At 35.7% G+C, this 19,499-nt stretch overlaps 1 protein-coding gene across 12 annotated transcripts in view; it reads left to right on the forward strand.

Annotated features, from left to right (window-relative positions):
- Positions 1–19,499, forward strand: part of SLC9A9 (solute carrier family 9 member A9) — a 199,222-nt gene that overhangs the window by 57,967 nt on the left and 121,756 nt on the right. For all 12 annotated transcript variants that reach the window (XM_042820766.1, XM_042820768.1, XM_042820765.1 and 9 more), the window contains exons 7-9: positions 7,351–7,489; positions 8,224–8,329; positions 16,114–16,202. In XM_042820766.1, coding sequence (XP_042676700.1) covers positions 7,351–7,489; positions 8,224–8,329; positions 16,114–16,202 — 334 coding nt within the window. The remainder of the gene's footprint in view (positions 1–7,350; positions 7,490–8,223; positions 8,330–16,113; positions 16,203–19,499) is intronic.

The following is a 19,499-nucleotide window of genomic DNA, read 5'->3' on the forward strand; positions in this document are numbered from 1 at the left end:
CACTCCAGGTGTACAGATTAAGTCCAATAGTGTCACATTTTGCAATTTTTTGTACAAATAAAAAAGGTCTGTGGATAGAATTAAGCCTCCAAGAGCACGATGAACTTTTTCCCCTACACTCATAGAACATTCGCAATTACACTTGAATTCAATTTTTGTCTTTCACAAGAAACATTTCGTTTTCACTGAATATCCTTGTTTCATGAAAGCATCACCCTGGACTAACGTAGGAACCACCACATAAGTGAAAAGTTGTGTAAATGTTTCTGATAAATATTTATCAACTCTGCTCTAAGTAACTTTGGATGCTAGTGGTTCACAGGCAAGACATTGAAGGACAATACAAAGATGAAGAACGATATAGTAAAGAATACTACAAAAGTAAAGGTCTAGCACACACAAAGAAAGCAAGTGCTTTGCATTACCATATTATTTGAGAAATACAAACCATTCGATCATTTAAACAAAATATGCGAGTGGACAATAACTACTATTCTAAGTCAGGGTTCAGGAGTAGAGAGACAAAAAATAATTTAAAGTAATGGACAAATAATAGTGAAAATGCTAACTCAGAGCATATCTATTTCCCTTAATGGCACAATATATCCCTTTAAATTTTAGGTTCTACTTTTTAGTTTTTACCATTTTGAAACATCTCTTGGGGATTATTTCACTTCCCGGATGCCTAAAGCTGCTCTTACAAGTATGAAGTGTTATATTTGCTAGATATCCTCTATTGGTCATGTGTGGTAGCTCAAGCAGCATGGTGCAAAAGAATTGTTTCAAATACCATATGGGACTGACTTCATTTCTGTTGTTCCTCTAGAAGCTGTTTGGAAGGTACTTTTCTTTTTTCTCATTAAATCAGAGGATTGCTGGTTTGATACATTACTGGTATCTTCTACAGTCATCTTTTCTATGCAGAAATACTGCATGATTTTTACAGTACTGCTCTTCTAATTTGCCAATTCTGTTTTGCTTAGGTGTAAGTGATTATAGAGATTCAAGAGGGAAGAAAATTCCAGCTCTTCATATGAACATATTAATTTACTTATATGTGTTTCTTGGTGGCTGATTGTTTCTACTTTCTTCCCACTACATGCATCTTTGCAGTAGCCACTCAAGCTCCATAAATGGGAGGACACACTTCAAGCCTCTTTAAATATACAGGCCATTTCACTTTATGCAATATTTTAAAAGAAAGGAGGTTTACCTCTGGGGTGGATTATCACTGTGGCATCCAAATGAGAAAGGATCACATTTGCAGGCACAAAAGTCTCTAAATTATGTGCCTTTTGATATCATCTGCTCAAAGTAAAGACAGTCATACAGTGGCAATAGTGTAACGCACTATGCAGCACATCCCATCATAGATGAACCACTATCCGCCATCTGTTCTGTGCTGATGTGCCTCATTCCTCTAACAGGAGTATGGGACAGATTTTTTTGAACAGAGTCATCAAATACATGTACAAAAATTAGGCATTTAGAAGCAATAACAATCATATAAGAACAGAACATTCCTGTGGCAAGCCTCAGATAAATGCTAAGATATGAAGCCTTAGTTTATTTTACAAGGAATTTTAAGTCCAGATTGCAGTTTATCAGGATCTCTTTCTATCAAAGATCAAAATAAGATAGCATTTGCTTTGGATGAGGTAATGGGAATTTTAAGATTATTGTGTGTCTGTGTGTATATATATATATACATACAAGTATATATAAATGCATGTATATATATCTATACACACACACATATACAATGTATATACAATATATGTGTGTATAGATATATATACATATATATTCAAGTGCCTTAAAATTCCCATTACCTCATCCAAAGCAAATGCTACCTTACGGTAATATATATATAATATTTTTATATATAATAATATTATACACATATAATATTATCTATTATAAATATTATAAAACATACAGTTCCTAGAAAAGAGAAGTGAAGATGTGCTAAGGAAGATTTAAAATACAGCTGAGCTAGGGGTTCAGCATAGGGACTTCTTGCATTTGATCTTCTGAGAGGAAAAGTTACTCCCCCAGAAAGGTAAATTTTAGGAAATTAGTGATCAGGACAATGCCACCTTTCCTGAAGCAATCAGGGTATTGTTCTGAACGCATGGATGTGTGCCTGGCTCCTCACTTTCATCATCTTTTCCAGGCACACTAACTCTTTTGCAGGCTTCTCACTGCATGTGTACATAAAATTCAGTTATAAAACCAAATTGTTTCTATCCACTGCCTATGAAAAGAACAGCAAAAATTTCATTTACTTGGAATTTGGTCTAGAATACTGAAAGAAGAATACTATGGCACATGTTCAAAGGTATGAATTTTTGTATAAGGAACATAATTTGTGCTCCTGTACTAATTAGAACCTTATTCCTTGCTTTAATTTTTCTGCTGCACCTTGACATAATGAATACAAATTTCAAGTTTCATAAATAGCACCGGATATTTCTGAGATGTACACAGGTAGGGAGCCCCCAAACCAGATCAGATACGGCTTTGGTCTTGAAATTATTCATTATTTGTGCCCAGTAAGCCATTACTATGTCAACCTGGAGTAAGACAACTTGTTATTTGCTCTGATGGTACTTTGAGCTGCTGCTGTCTGTTTTATTGGGTCTGAACGCTGAAGAAAACTAAAATACCTATCAGTGTAGAAATTATCAATAGCTGCCAAAAACGATTCCTGATGAGCTAAACTGATCTCTGACTGCCCAAGCTAAGGGATGGAGTCATTCGAATTTTGCAGCTTCGTTTTATTTCCATAGGTGAATTTACTGAGTTAAATTCAGACTTTGTGACACTTAAAAAGGAGCTTGAATCTATCAGTAAATCTACTTTATGATAATTTTTGTTAAGTGAAAATCTGGCAGAGAGTCTGAATTCCTTTCTTATTTTCATGCAGATGTTGCTTTTCCTCATAAATGGAAAAACATCTGTTTTACATAAACCCTGCAACAGCTTTACCTTTCTAGCATGCCTGGTGCTTTGACATCTGCCATCTGCTATCCACTTTGGAACTGATAACAAATCCATTTTGAGAAAGGTTTCCATAAACAATAAATGTCCTAGGTACTACAATAGTAAGTGCTAGTTTGGTTTGAAGTAATCAAAATAAAAAGTCCTTTAACAGCTCATAAAATCTGGAAAAGCCTATAGAGGAACAAAGGTGCAGACAGAAAAAAGAACAACCAAATATGCCATTAAACAGAGAGAACTGAATGGGGTGTAAACCGTGCTGTAAGATAATTTCTAAAATAGCTGCTAGACCTTCTTCTAGAATTAAAACCAGTAGAACTCCTAACAGCATGTGGAAACCATGCTGTGAGTGGAATGAAACCACAGTGTGATGAATTGCAAAGAATAATGCTTTGGACATCCATAAAATTGAAGGTTTCAAACGCTGACCACTCAAGCATCCATCTGCTAGTAACTTTTTCTTACACATAACAATAGAATGATTGATTTGTTTATTTATATGAAATCTTTGATTCTGGAGCCCTGTTTTTCTAAATATTCTCAAATACTGTCAGGAATAAATTCCAAGGAGACAGATTTCTTTATGCATAAGGATGTACAGAAGACTCATCTATGCTCTTTTAGTGCATGTTCTGTGCATTTACTTAGCTTACTGGTAACCATTCTATGTATGTCTGAAAATTGCATCAAGTTGTCTATGGAAATTCTCACCTACAAGATCTCCACATATCCGCCTCAAAACTACTTCCTGCAGTGGTTTGCCTCTTCTTTCCCTTAATCATCTGCAGAGCTTGTCTCTACTTCACATATGCATTTATTGGCTTAGCATACTCGCATGCCTACTTTATCCCACTTCTTTACATTTTTATTGTTCACCTGCTATTGCTTGGTGCGGGGCTAGTTTACGAGGCAGCCTGAAAGACCAACCTAAAAGTTGCCACAAGAAGCTTGTGTCTGGTACTAAGTGTACAATTTTATATCAAGCTTCTGGTTCAAACTCTTATGGGAAAATGATAGTTCTGTCTTTTGGGCTTTCTTCGAAGACTTTTAGGAAAACTATATAGTTAAAAAGTTTAGAGGGAAAAGGAACTGTTAAGTTCAATCCACTTCTCTGAAAACTCTAACATGATATAGTGACCTACCTTTATCTGTACTGATTAAAAAAGAAAAAAAAAGAAAAACTTTTTTTCTTCTTAAAAACAACTTGAACTCTGGAATAAAATGACCAATTTTGATTTTTTTAATTAGTAGCTCATGAAATCACTACATAGTTGAATAATTAATTACTCACAGAAGGTATCACTCATTCAGCAAAGGTATTTTAGGTAATATCTGAGATTTGCGTATTTTCAGGTATGTTTTTTTAATGCATATTGTCTCTGATTCTCTTCTGTCTAGTATTATGTAGCACACCACAGAAGTGAGGTACTGTAAGTTCAATTATGGTTTTCTCCAGTGTTAAGCTTTGAAATTTTACTTTTAGGTGAAATGATTGACTTGGTAGGAAGTAATGAAATAAATGGTAATAAATCCTGTTCTATTTAAGTATAGCTTATGTAGGAAAATTACCAGGTAAATTAGCATGTATTTTACATGTCTGGAAGGTTAAAAGACAGTGTTAGAGAAGAAAAAAATTTAGAAGAATCAATAATAAAGTTAGTACATGGTAATGTGAAATCAAAAATAGAACTAAATACATTTAAAACTGTAGGAAAAAGATACACATGGAAAACCTGAGTTCTAGAAAGATTTAGAGCAGAAACTATAGCTGCCATAATGAGCATCTGTTGTGTTATGGTGGTTAAAATTATCACATTTCTGGGGGCCATATTAAGTAGAAAAATTTCTCAGTGGGAATGAGTCACTCTGTATTTGTTAATGAAATAACTACACCAAGTATAGAATTTTTTTTCTACACCTGAAAGCCCTTTTGGAGGGTGAACTGGAACCCTAATGGTCTTAACAAAGTCAACGTTTCTTGTCTTAAGAAACATACTTAAAAAAAAAGTCAGTTAATGGCTATAGCTGAAACTTGACTAGTAAACTTTCACTCTGTCAACACTTCTTTTGATTCACTTTTTATTACTGAAAATTCTTTTTGTGAGCAGATCCCATAAATTTAAGAGGAGTTTTTGCATGATGTTAGGGTGTGATTCAGGTTCACCTTGCTGAATTCACCACTCAGTGGTGGTGGCCGTATCTATGACATAGAAAGTCAATTCCTATTTTACACTTCATTAATCAATATATGTTAGCACCTACAGTCTCTGTACACTTATTAGAACTAAATAAGAGAGAATCAAGTGGCTGCTTTACTGTCAAGTCATGCCTAAGTTTTAGTTCTAACATTTCAGGTCGCATTACCAAATACTTTCAACTCTACATGACTAACTTAAGTCAAGCCCTTACTAAGTATACAAAATGCACTTAGTAAATTACATTATAGAATCACAGAATCATAGAAACAAGTTGGAAGGGATTGTAAAGGCCACGTATTTGCAATTCGCTTGCCATGGGCACTGACATATTCCTCCACATCAGGGTGCCTAAAGCCCCACCAACCTGACTTCGAACACTTTCAGGGCATCCACAATTTCTTTGGACAACTCATTCCAGTCCCTCACCATGCCTTTCTCTATCTTTCTTGGAGGCCTCCTATAAATTCTGGAAGGCCACTTAAATGTAATATGTAACAGAATTATAGAATAATGCCTAGAGCCTTCACTTCTCTATGCTAAACATATGCAGCATCACAGGCAATAGCTACGTCTATCAAAGGAAATTCTGTCTCATCCATTTTGCAAATATATTTATGGCTTAATACAGTAACCCCATAGGAAATAAAGTAAAAACAACAAATATTCAGTAGGCCAGAGGTGACAAACATTTCAGAAGTTATTTGAGGGCAAGAAATTATAACTGATCCCTGGTCTGAGAGACTAACAGTTGAAATAGGACTAATTAGCATTTCCTCTGGGAACAATATTTGTGTAGTTATATTAATGGGACATTCCACTACAAGTCATTTCACTAGTTTTGTAGCAGTGCATCAGCATAACTAGACATATCAGATTTTGGTGATCAGTTATTTCTGTTTCAGGGGATATGTATTCATCACTCATATTTTGTGGTACCCCATCATGTGCTTTTAGAAAACCAGAAGCCTTTTTTTACACACTGAAAATGTGAGATCCATTTTCACATGCCTTCAAACTCTATGGAATTTCCTAAATTAATGTAGCTGCTTAGAAAATCCTTCATGCAGATTTGCAATTCTAAACCTTGTCTCCAGATGGAAGATATCACACTGATGGGACCAGATACTTAATATGCAAGAGCTTAAAATATTCAACGTATTTTAAGAATTCTAAATTTTTAATGCTTAAAATACCAGTCATTTTCCAGCAACCCATGCTACTTTCTGGAATCCAGTGCCAGAATTTCTTTAACAGTACACATGAAAGACCTACAGCACTGAAAACAACGAACCAGAAAGATCTGAAACATACTTTAATTAGTGTTTGGGGGTCTTAGTGTATCTGTTAAATTCAATGTTTTCAGAAGCAAAAAAGGCATATGTATTTCATATTCCTAATGTTATGAACAGTGACTGACTAGTAACAAATACTAAACTTGGAACTTAAAATGTTTAAGTCTCCCCTCTGGTAGCAGCATCTCGCATCCAGATATTCTCTTGGGGGGTGCACTCAAAAGTGGGATATGGGAGATGACCTTTGACAACTTCACTAATTTCTTTCTGTGGGACAACATTCATCCTGTCCACAAGGTTTCCTGTTTAGCTCCTGCTACCTTTCAGTTCTATTTATGAAGGGTTACACCAAGAAGGGGACTACTAGGTAGTCTATGACAAGATCACTGCTGTAGATATTTGGTACCTACTGTGATTTGTATCACCCATTTGAGCCTCAGCCATAAAGCTGCAGTTTTTATCAGAAATATCTGTGAATATATAACTGCTCTGAAGACATATGGTCAATAAATAATTCAGTTATATATCTTCCCTGCAGATTTCTCATGCACCTAACACCTATTAATGCTTACTTGGTCTGGAAACAATATTCTTTATGGCACTACTAGTATAAAAATGTACTGACTGGCAGCAGAATGTTGATTTCCATTGTGATACCTTGAAAATAAACTGTTTCCCACCCCAGTCTCTATCTACTATGCTTTCCCATCTGCTACCTGTCCAGAGATGCCTTGTTTTGTATTTTATGTCCCTAAAAACATCTATTTCCAATTATCAATTCCAGTATCACGCCAGTGTGATTATATTCATGATTGTATTTTCTCTCCCTCTCCCCCATCCCTTTGTTCTCTTTTCAGCTCTATATCCATTTACAGTCCCAAGGAGAATCCTAATGCATTTGATGCTGCTGCTTTCTTTCAGTCAGTGGGAAATTTTCTGGGGATCTTTGCTGGATCGTTTGCTATGGGATCCTCTTATGCAGTTGTCACAGCTTTAATATCCTTTATGGTTCATTTTCAGAGAGAAAATTTGTATGTGTGATATCTAAGACTATCTTTACTTTCAGATTGAACCTTTCCACTGTTCACTCAGTATTTCATAAACAGTCAAATCATAAATTGACAAGTCATTTAATTCACAAAGAACTTAAGTCAATCTCCAAATGTTACGCAAATCTCTTTAACATTAGGCATGACAGCGGTCTTTATTGTTTGTAAATAATGAGATGCTGAGGTTTTGAAGTATTCGGAGATTAAATTATGAATTTATGACTACATTAATGTATTTAAAAATTACACACTAGCAGCAATCAAAGAAAAATGCACGGCAAACTCCCAACTAGAAAACAAGACAAACTAAGCCTACCTAAAATGGAAATAAAAGGCACATATATTGCCCGGCACTTTTTGTTTTATTTTACAGTTATTCATGTAAAACACTATAAAGTAGGAATAATTCCTACTTTCATCTTTCTCATTCAGCCTCAATATAAATGTTAAACAAATGCCAGTCAATGCAGAACTGGACAAAATTAGTTTCTGTCCCCTTTTTCCAGGAAAATAAAATAAAACAAACCAATTAGGCACTAGTTCAAAAACTACAGAAATACTTCAAACAGCAGATTTGTTGAATTCATTTCTTTCATCTTCCCCCCCCTAGCCCCATCATGGGGACGATTTTAGCTTAAAAAACAGTTGCTTTTTACTTTTCCTTATTAAGTGTTTCAGCACTTGACAAAATTTACAAAGCTGTGTGACTTCCCCATGTTGGAGACAGGTCTGTTTTTCCTTCTATCTTGGAGTGCCTTCTTATCAGCAGAAGCTGCTGGTCTCACAGGTAAGTGTTGCATTTTACTGAATAAGAGCAGTTTCACAATATACCTCCTAACATGGGAAAATTGTGTGTTTATTTTGGGCATGACATCATCTTATATAAAAAGCTTCCAAAAGCCAGCTGCTGTACTAGAGATTGTTTCATTCCCAAGAAGAAATCTGTATGGACACTGAACAGTTCTACAAGAAAAAGACTTACTAAATCAGGCTAAAGTCCTCAGTCTTGTCTCCTGTCTACCTACAATTTCCCATCATTCTATTAATCCTGTTAGGAATCCACTATTTACCGCTCGCTATAGTGCCAAAGATGACAGTGAACATGAGGAACAAAATATACAGCGCTGTGCGACATACACTCTTAGGGATGATGCGGTCCTCTTCATTCGGTGGATGTCCTGGCACCTCCTCCTGGTTTCCCCACTGTCAATGACCAAATGGAGGACAGGGCTGCCCTTGACATTGCCAGTGGGGTGCAGCCACTTCTGGATTTTTCTAAAACATAATTCATCTTGTTTGGTGTGCCTATGTAAATACCTTTTACAAAAGGAGTAAGTTACTGTTGCACCCCAGTGAAAGGTGAAAAGACAGATCTGATTGCTTTTTTTTCCTATGAAATTGTGCAATCATAGTCAAGGACATACCCAGGGACTGCTTTTAGCAACATAAAGAGTCCACACAAATTAAGGCAAAAGTCCTAAATGCACATAGATTATCTAAATAACAAACTACTGCACAATATGATTTGAAAGAACAAACTTCATAATAGCTTGATCATTTTAATGGCCTTGATGCTGTCACCTTTAAAATCTAGTGCTCTAATTAATGTCATAGAAAGCCAGGGGAAGAAAACTGCTTAATGAAGTGTTAATACAGCCCATGCTGTTTTGTTTGCAAAACTGTTCAAAGCCTTTCTGAAGTCAAGAGTTATATTTCCATTGAGTTCTGAGGAACCAGCATGCTACCTCTTAAATCTTAGCCACACAAATTACTTTCAAATTAGTATTACACCTGTATCTGCCGAAATCTTTGCCTTATTAAATATAAAATCCCGTGCCCTGATTCCTGCCAAAATATTCAGGCCAATGGATACAGTGAAGGGTGCAAGAACCGAATGAAAGTCATACATTCCAACACATGGAGAAAATCAGATATCACCTGCATTAAAAGCCCATTTTGTTTCTTCATGCTTAATGACTCTTCAAAATGCGATATGATTACTAAAAAATTGCCAGAGAAGGATGATAATCACTTGCCTTCAACTGGAGGTAATGATTTCCTAAACCACTGACTTACAAGGAAAGATGCTTTAAAATACAGTCCTAGCAGAGAAGTATGCTGCGTTTCATCAAGGAGAAAATGCATACTAAGTTATACATTAAATCCAAAAAGTGAATTTGTAAGGGAAATAGTTTTACTTTTTATAGCCTTAGGTGCTCCATCAAATGTAAGTAATGTTACATTTGTTGTGCACAACAAACCGTACCCGGAAAAAAGAAAAAACTGTCATGTGTCTTTTGCATGTTGCGAGTGTGATGACAGTGAAGACTCTCCAGTTAGTCAGTATGAAGAGCATTTTATTTCTCTTTTGCTTTACAATATATTAAATACTTAAAATAAAAAGCTTAATTGAACAATAAGAAATTCTTACACTAGCCTTGGCAAGGAATTTTAAGCATACTTACATTACAAATATTAAACATAATATTATAATATAATATAAGCAACCCTGTACACAGGGGGCTTGAAACTAGATGATCACTGTGGTCCTTTTCAACTCAGGCCATTCTGTGATTCTGCATGATTCTGTGATTAATTGCTTACTCTCCATCTCATTAACAAAATTTTTAACTGATCAAGAAGTCAATAGTCTATGAAAGATTCCATGATACATGTGGGTATTTAATGTCCACCTCAGTTAGGCTCTCTGCATCTACAGCTGTTTTAACTAAGTAGATACTCAAACTGAGATATATATACATGTACATATCTTCAGAAATGCATTCAAATCTATGTATGTATGCGTTTAATGCATATTTCGAAGTCACATAGAATTTAGCAGTGTAAAAGCATCAGAATCAATTGCTCTACTTCTCTAGTGTCTCCTGAACACGTGTGAGATACTGAATGAGTTGTGTAGGTAAAGAAGGATTTCTTAAAATCTTTTCTGCTTTTTATTTTACATGCTAAACAAAGACCTATTCTATGAATCTCAGACAATAGGTCTCAAAGGAAAATTTTGGAGGAGATCATCCATCCCAGTCCAAAATGTTTTCTGATTTTTATGAAGGAAATAGTTTGTGATAATAAATTATTGCTGCTCCCTCACCCCCTGCAATTCTTATCTGAGTGTTTCATGATGTATCTGACACCTACCTTCTAATTCAGGGGCTAACATGGGAGTACAATCTACCTAATTGAGGAGGGTTTTCCTCCAAAAATAAGCAAGCAGTTTAGCAAGAGACAGATATACCTAGTCAAAAAAGAGACTCCAAATGAGCTGGTCCATTGGGCGGTTTTGGGCTACCTTTGTAATTAGGGTATAGCAAGAACAAATGCACCAATTCCCAGTTCCTTTATTAATGCTGATTAAGTGCATTAATCCCCGTGGCTGTTCACTGCTCCCATCTGTTTGCTGTAATTTGCCTCAGATCCATCCTTTACTTCATTGCCTTATTGAACTGTTGGGACCAGTTCTTCACCTTTTATCCTTGTCAGAAGGGATTATCATATATCCTTCCCTCTGCAATTCTGAGCAGTGCGAACACAATGCAGTTCGGTACCCAATTGTCTACACATGCTTTGCTGACATAAACGCTAGATCCAATACTCTGCAGTTTCAGTTATCCCCCTTGTCCTTGTAACAGCCTCACCTGACTAGTCTATATGTATATATATATATATGTATACTTCAGCCGGTGCTTGGGTTTGGCCAACATGGGGGTTGCTGCTGGTACAGCATTTTAAGACAGTAGAAGAAGAGGAGAAAGGTGTTTGCTTTTACTGAAAAGGGCAACATGTTCTTGCATGGCATTAGGCTGAGACTGATGATCAGTTGCCTAAAATTAAAACAGTAACACTAAGCTGAGGGTAAGAATCCACGTAAATTTGAGGTGTTACTCCTAGAAAATATTGTAAGCATAAACAGAATAACTCCTAGCATGTCTACAATAAAACCTAGCATGTCTCACCACAGGAATTCCAACCTAAACTGAATGCAGTAATGTTTTTAGAGTTACAGAAGTACAACATTGAAGCTCTGGTCATATTTGAAGTAGACAGGGGCAGTATCATGGCTTATTCCTCAGATGAGGACACACAAGATTCCCTCAGATATGTCTTTTGTTGTTTTCTGTCACCTTAATTCACTTCAGCATAAAATCAACTTAAGACAACTCCAGCGATTAAAGCCCTGTGAACAAAGCAGGAACTCTGGCTCTGCATTGGTGTGGGTCCAGTGAAAGACGACTTAAACCTTTGCTTCAGAATTAAGAAAATGATCAGTCACATTCTGTATCCACACTGAAAACAAACTGAATAGGGATATTATCGCTGTTGGGTTCATAGCCTTATTACTGCAACAATTTGATGCAGAAGACAGTGTCTCATTTCCTGTCACAGCCTCAGATTGCACTGGAATATGCATTCTAAGCTGTGTGGAGATTTTCTGACACAAATATAACTCCACATTGTTTGATTTATATAAACTCTCCTGTCTTTTCCTACATTTCTCTGCCTTTGGTACAGGATTGGTTCCTCTCACTTGTACTTTGGCACGTGAATGTTAGGAATCATTAAGAGGCATCCCTGAAGCTCTGGAACACTTCAAAGTTGTGATGAAAACCTGTCAATTTACCTGCACGTCTTTCCACAAATTCTACATTTTATCTAGTCATTCCCTCCTTTGTTTCCCCAGAAGGTAGGGTATTGGGTTTTGTTTGTTTTCTAAATTCTTACTTCTACCATTAAAGGACCTGACAGCCTCAGACACAATGACAGGGTTTTTTTTCCTCTAAAATTACCAAATAATGTTCAAGTTTTGTCCCGTCACTTCTAGACTTGCATTAAAAACACACTCGAGACATGCAGCACCTCTCTGAGAAAATACGGGATTTTATTCTCCATTATAGCACCAATTAGTGAAATATGAGGGTATATTACTTTGTCTACTTGTGAAATATTACATAATGGATATTTGTTCTCTTTTGCTCACAATAGAAATTTTAAGATTAGCATTTATTTTTTTACACATGTTAACATTTGGCCTTCCTATATTAAATCCCTGAACATTAACAGGAATTTCAACTACAAGTATTCAGTAAAACTAATGTAAGATCTCAAATTACATTAACTGCTAATAAGCGGTTTCTCTGTTAGATAAGGAGCAAAAAAATCCAGCACAATGGTATGCTTTTATGCTTAATCAAACTTCTTCAAAGAGCTTAAGCTGCAGCTGAAACTTCTCTGGTGTCCAGCAACTGTGATGTGAGGTTTCCCATTTTTTTACATCAAGTGAAAATTGTCAGTAACTTTATCTATAGAGAGACAAGAAGCTGTAATACACTCAACAGCTCATTTCCCATTTCATCTCTAAACTTCTGCTCAGGTTAACCTGCACTGCAAGTGTAGTACTAAAATTGTCTGTAATCGCTGACTTTGCCACTTAACAAATGACATACCGTAACAACACTGAAATTGAGCCAGACTCCAGACCCCTGAAATTACAGCACTAGCTGGTAGAGGGGACCATTTCACTTTATCTGCCTCGTTGCATCTAATAAATTCTTCCTGTTTACAATTTCAGCATTATCACATTTGTTCTCCTCTATTTCTTTTTTTTTTTATAAAAAAATAAAAAAAAAGCCTGCAAAAATTTGATAACTCAATTTATGTTCATAATCTATTTTGCAATCCAACTAACTTCAGAAATCAGCTTCTATAGTCTTACAAAGAAAGAAATCCAAATTTCATTTATTTTATTCCATCTAATAAGACCCCTGTTCACCTCTTGAGGTACTGTGCTCCTTTATTCTTTACAGTTACACTAGCATGCAATTGATCATTATCACCCTTAAGTTACCATTTTTAATAAAATGGAATTTTTTGCAAGCTTTTTAACGAAGCATTCATTGTGAATGGCATGGCAGGCTAATACTTATTTCCAACAGTAGCAACTGAAATATTCCACTGCGTTCCTGGCTTTCTGGTTTCTATGCTTGCATAATTACAAGGTTTGGATAAATTATTACTATTATAAAATCAGATTTAGGGTATTTTGTTCTTTAGGTCACTCTCTCAGTTCTCTTGCTGCCAATAATTAACAGTTTCTTAGCAGTCCAAAAACACTGTACAATCATCAGTGAACTTAATAGTGAATTTTTTTAAATACTAGACTTTTCAGAATGATGATTTGAATAAAGTGAACCACAAACTCTCATCTCTTTTCCAGTTACTGAGCCCCAAGCTAGCAGTACTTAGGAACATTACTGACTAGGTATGATTTTTATTTTTTTTTTTAACTGAATCTTCACTGTTTGAGCATCCCATTGCATACGAGAGCACCTTGAGAACTCACAAACTCTCCAGATTACATCTGCACGATAGTACACTTAGTGGGGAAAAAAAAGATTTAGTCTTAATTAAGAGATCAGTTATACCTCAATAAGAGCAATGAATTTCCTGGAACATATTTGGACATTTACAGCCTCACCACTACCAACATTACTTACTGGAAAGAAAGGCCTTAGTGCAGTTAGAATAAGTAAATAAATATCTAAACAGGCATAAGAAAATAGGTACAGTAAACAAGGACAGCAGCTAAAGCTCAGTATGATTTCTCTTGGCTACAGAGACTGTGTAATGTAGAAAAAAATACAGACAAGTTTATGATATAAAGAAAGCCCAGATGCAAAGAAAATGTTCGTGCTGTATCATGGGGAAGAAAAAAGCAAAAAGATTCGCTGTATCATTTTCTTCCCTGGTGCTAAGCACAAGTTACTATTGTGCTCCTCCATCTTTCATCAAGTGCATTTTAATGCCTGGCCTTTCTACTTCCCTGCAACAAGAGAGGCTTGCAACTCAAACACAGTTGGGTTTTTTGGGCAGTATTTCCACAGTTAGCAATCCAAAGACTCAGGAACTTGAGAAAAATATGATAAAGTGATGATGACTAACTGGTATGGGTTGATGTGATCTTACCCCACATGTGTACTCCCTCAAGTGAAATAGACAGCATTATCCTTTTTCTTGTTTTCTTACCTCTACCTTGAATTAGAGAAAGAGGATATTCCATCTACTACAGAATCTCTAAAACTAGAAGGCTAGGTTCAAACTTAGAGGTTTGAATAAACTCTTTAAGAAACTATTGGGCGACTATGTTAAGCTTTGTCTACTTCTATTAATCCTTTTGAAATAACAGATTGTTTTACACTGATTTGCTGTACTAAAGTCCACAGTGCTGTAGATTCTGTCCTCCAAGTCCCTTCTTGCCAGCCTTTGTAATTTCAGTAGCCACAGTGCTGAAGTAGATGAAGGAAGTCTTATCCAGACTCAAGACCAAGATTGATGGCACAGAACTGGATTATATTTCACAATTTTAGTTCATATTGTTTGTTTCCAGTAGAACCTATTAATATGATTCAGTTCGTGCTAATTTAACACTGTGAAATTCTAGAAAGTCACTGTGTAGTCACACTGCATGACCCTGGGCCTATATATTTTTGCTTCCTTTGTTGCTTCAGTGAGTTTTCCAGAATTCACCAGCACTATTTCAGTACGTCAGCATCTATGAGCTAAAAATTACCTAACAATTCACAGAATAGTCCACAAGGAAGAATTTTAGTGCCAATTCAGACATGCTGTAGATCTTAGATGGGAGGCAACAAGTAGAAGGGGTGAAAAGCAAAAGATCTAAAACACTTAAAATGGATGGCAGAAAACTGCCTGTATCAGAATCCTGAAGATGACAGGCCTGCTATGATCATCCTGCAAGCTAGCTCTGTACAGAACCAGTGGATGTTGTGGAGGTGTGCGTCAAGAAACCACACAGAACTTGCATGCTCTGTGGGCTTCAAGAAATGTGGGTGGAGGTTTTCATGGAAATGGTGATTGGAATGAGCATGATGAACAAGCCCTGAGCTGTGGTGCAAGTAATTACCAGGTAGACATGCCCTAGGCTTAAAAAAGAGACATAGTTTTTTTCTTCTATGGATATTTACATATGGACACTGGTAAGCATTTATTTCTGAATTTCTACTTTCTGTGTGGGTTCTTTCTGCTTTTCCTGTTTCCAGAGTTGGAAAAAAATTGAGATTACAGTCATATCAGCTACTCTAATTAAAATAGTGCATTGCAGTGATGCAACTCGATGGTTCTAGTGATATAGGAGCAGGCTCAGCATTGAGGAGAAAGTATTTAAAAATCTCCATCAGTTCCATCCCTGCCAAAATTTTCATCTAGTCTGAAGTCCTTCATATTGGAAGTATGTTAATCTTGCCTAATGGTGAGATTATGATTAGATACCATCCAAGGAGGTTATCAGGTTTGCTGGGCAAATTGAACAGCAGCAGCAGTGCTATAAATGTGTGATAGCCATGTTGAAGATTCAAGATCTCTATGATTTTTAGCAAAGAAAAAAAATATCTACTTTGAAATATATTCTTATAAAACATATCTCATTGTTCTTTTATTACAAAAATCCTTTCAGCAATCTAGTAACCTTTTTTATGCAGCCTTTTGAAAAATCTTAGAAAGGAAATAGAAGCTGCTAACCATCTTTTCTTTGCATTTCAGGTATTGTTGCAGTTCTTTTCTGCGGAGTCACACAAGCCCATTATACCTACAACAATCTCTCATCAGATTCCAAAATGAGAACTAAACAGGTAGGATATGGAAATAACACTGTGTCTTCAACATGTACAAGGAATAGACAGAATCTGAAATACAGCTGGATGGAATTCTGTTAGTGCAACTGAAAAGGTCCATGTCTTCAAGAGGGAAAGATGAGATTTTTCTGGGGAAAAAGTAACAGTTCTCTGGCCAGACAAAAATGTAATAATCTGTTCTTCCCAAGATACCTGCAATGTCACTCAAGGAGATAAAGTGTAAGGAGATAATAGTTCAGATCAATTTCCATAGAAAAAGGCCACAAGTTTAAGAAAATCCAAGAGCTCCACTAAACAAGAGAAAAGCATTCTGGAAGGTTAGATCCATGTGCATTTTCGTAACTAAAAACTGCAGTCCAGCCCATTGTCTTTAGTGATGGCATCACTTAATTTCTACTCTGTTAAAAATCTGCTGTAATTACAAAATAGTAAATAATAAAATGGAAATTATTTTTAAGTTCCAAGATGAAAACCTACAGGACCTGTTTTAGTTTGAACGAGTAGTAAAATTGCTGAAAAGCATGGGGCTGTTCTCAGTACCAAAGAGATGGCATTGCAATGTTGGGAATTCCCAAGCAGAAGGATTGGATTCTTCCCAGCAGAAGGATTAAAGTCAGACTACATTGTTGCTCCCTCATTCCTGTGACAAGTCATTTGAATGTTGTTTGCTTCACTTTCAATGTTGATTTGTATGTCCCAAATACCTCAGACTATAGAAAATCCGTCTCCTGGAACAAAATGAAAATATATGGTCCAATGCTACAATTTCCATTAAGCAATCCAGTAACTTTTTCAGCAATTCCTCTGTTTTAAGCATTAGAAATAGAATACAGAAACTTTTACCTCATCTTGCACATCTCAAAATCAATTTAATCAAAAATCCAATTTTCTATCAATAACAGTTTGATAGAAAAAAAAAAAAAATGCTGGCCACAGTATTACTTCAACTGTCAGACTCTTACAGATTTTAAATCAGAAAAAGTTTCCAGTCAGTACTTGCAGAATAAAATGTTAGCAAGTGAACAAGATAGGTCTTATCAATTGCATTTCTTCGTACCAGGGGAGGCTGAGAGGCTGATGCTTTGAGAAAATTTTCTAGCAGAGAAGGGGACCTTTCTCTAGTGAATGTGTTACAAGAATAGCATTTATATCTACTATAGAACTGCTTTTATTTTGCAGAAATACTGAATTCCATATAGTATTATTACACTTGCATATAATTGTTAAACTTTGAATACAGATCCCTATTCCAGGGATTCATCTGCATGATTTAGTGATACATAGCCAGAGAGAGATTGGCCATTGAAATTTTAATTACATATGAATCTTTTCAACTACAGAAATAACCAACATTTAGTTTAAATGCATACTGGCTTTGTTTGTTTTCACGCTTTTATTTCCAGTCATTCAGTTCCAAACGGAATACTGAAAACAGGTTGAATCTATGCTTGAATACACAGGAAAAAAACTCCGTATTTCATTATGAAACTATGAGTTTTATGCACTCCTTCTATTCCACTTTTCTCTTCCAGCATAAGCTCCAAATCCACAGCATCTCTGAGGATAGTTCAAAAACTCCTCTGAATTCTTCTAATTTATTTTCTATTCCAGATTTCCCTTTCACACATAGCTGTTTCAGTGAGATCCACACTCCCCTTTTCTTCCCTTCCCTCCAAGTATTATCTTGAAGAAAATTTACTAAACCACACACTTTATCATGATCATAATTATGTACGACATTATTGCATTACAAATGGATGTTGTTGCTAAGACCGATGGCCTCGCTCCCAAATTAAATCATTTTTATTTCTATTTACTGGCCAAAAAGATGACTTTTTAGTTCATTTATATAATTATTCCAGGGCACTCTTTTTTTTTTTTAACAATAGGACTGGTCTTTCAGTATGGACTGGCGAGCTGCAGTGCGCACTAACAAGACAATGAGTTGGGACTGAAGTTAAACTAATAAAAAAAAAAAATCAGAAATGGGATATAAAACTGTAAATCAAACTGTGAAATCAGGTTATTTGCCTAAAGACTAATGCTTCTTCCCTATTGTCTTGCATAATTTTATTTACAATTTCTACTGCCTGTTAAAATTTCATAGCTCAATGATAAAATCCAGTATACAGTGACAGTGTTTGAGGCTGTGCTGCTGAGTTCTGCATTTCTCATAATACATCATCATTTGCTCTAAAGAGCACATGAGAAAAAAGACAGGTATGATTTTCTTCATATAATAATATCAAATTAAAGCCTACCTTTTGTTCTTAAACAAGAATTTGGAGCTCTATTAAGAGCACCTGTTAAAGGATGCGATATAATTATTAGTCCTCATGTATTCTTTATTATCCAGTCCATCACTGCCTAACATCTGATAAAAGAGAAATATTACATTTTAAGGATCTGAAACTTACAGAAGCTGAAAGTAGCAGGTAATGGAGATGTTGTCATAGACAATGGATCATTTTAACGCTGCCGTAAGAGGAAAGATTTAGTGAAAACACAGATTTTAGAGAGTTTTCATTCGATCCAAATGTCCCAAGTCTCACTAAATATTGATACAAATTCTCCCTGTGTTCTTACTGCTTGTTTATTATCATGAGTAATGTTTAATGGTAGTATTTTTAAGTCATCATCATCAACCTGATTAACATATATCATAATTACATAGCATTAAAATTGACACCCCTTCCATGCCAACAAGATTTGGTCAGAGAGCTCTTGAGCTCAATGCATATAGTTTAATTTGTCCAGTATATCTCCAGTGAAGGAGAAAGTGGGACTGCTAACACTTTATCAAAAGTTATTTGATCTTGTGCAGTTTTATTTAGAATTATTTACAGCCACTAGTATAACCTCACAAAAAGCTGCAGGCAAATATCTGCTTCCAAATCTTAGGACGTTATAGTCCAGATTTCACACTGGGTACCTCAGAGTTACAGTTCTATTGGTCTGATTTGCTTAGGTACAAGTAAATCGGGGACTAGACAGGATGTTGCTAGATAAAGAGAAATTACCTGTTTGCTGACAGTGGGCAGACCATAAATTTGTACAGCTCAGCTCTCGAACAGGACTCATGGACAATACTGTATCTTCCACAGGAAGATAGATATTCTTAACTATTTTTTAATTTTTTTTTTTGTCTCCACACTGCAGCATTTTCACTCAAACACCAGGTGTAGATCAGCATATTTTCCTAATGATGAAGTATTAAGTTTTTAACTTTTTCTAACAGCTATAAATATCCAGACTTATGAGTTAGCTCATTTCCTAGTTGTTTTGTTGGGGGGG

The sequence above is a fragment of the Centrocercus urophasianus genome, unplaced genomic scaffold (genome assembly GCF_019232065.1).
Source record: "Centrocercus urophasianus isolate 14NV4802_14NV808 unplaced genomic scaffold, USGS_Curo_1.0 seq_19, whole genome shotgun sequence".
Classification (NCBI taxonomy): domain Eukaryota; kingdom Metazoa; phylum Chordata; class Aves; order Galliformes; family Phasianidae; genus Centrocercus; species Centrocercus urophasianus.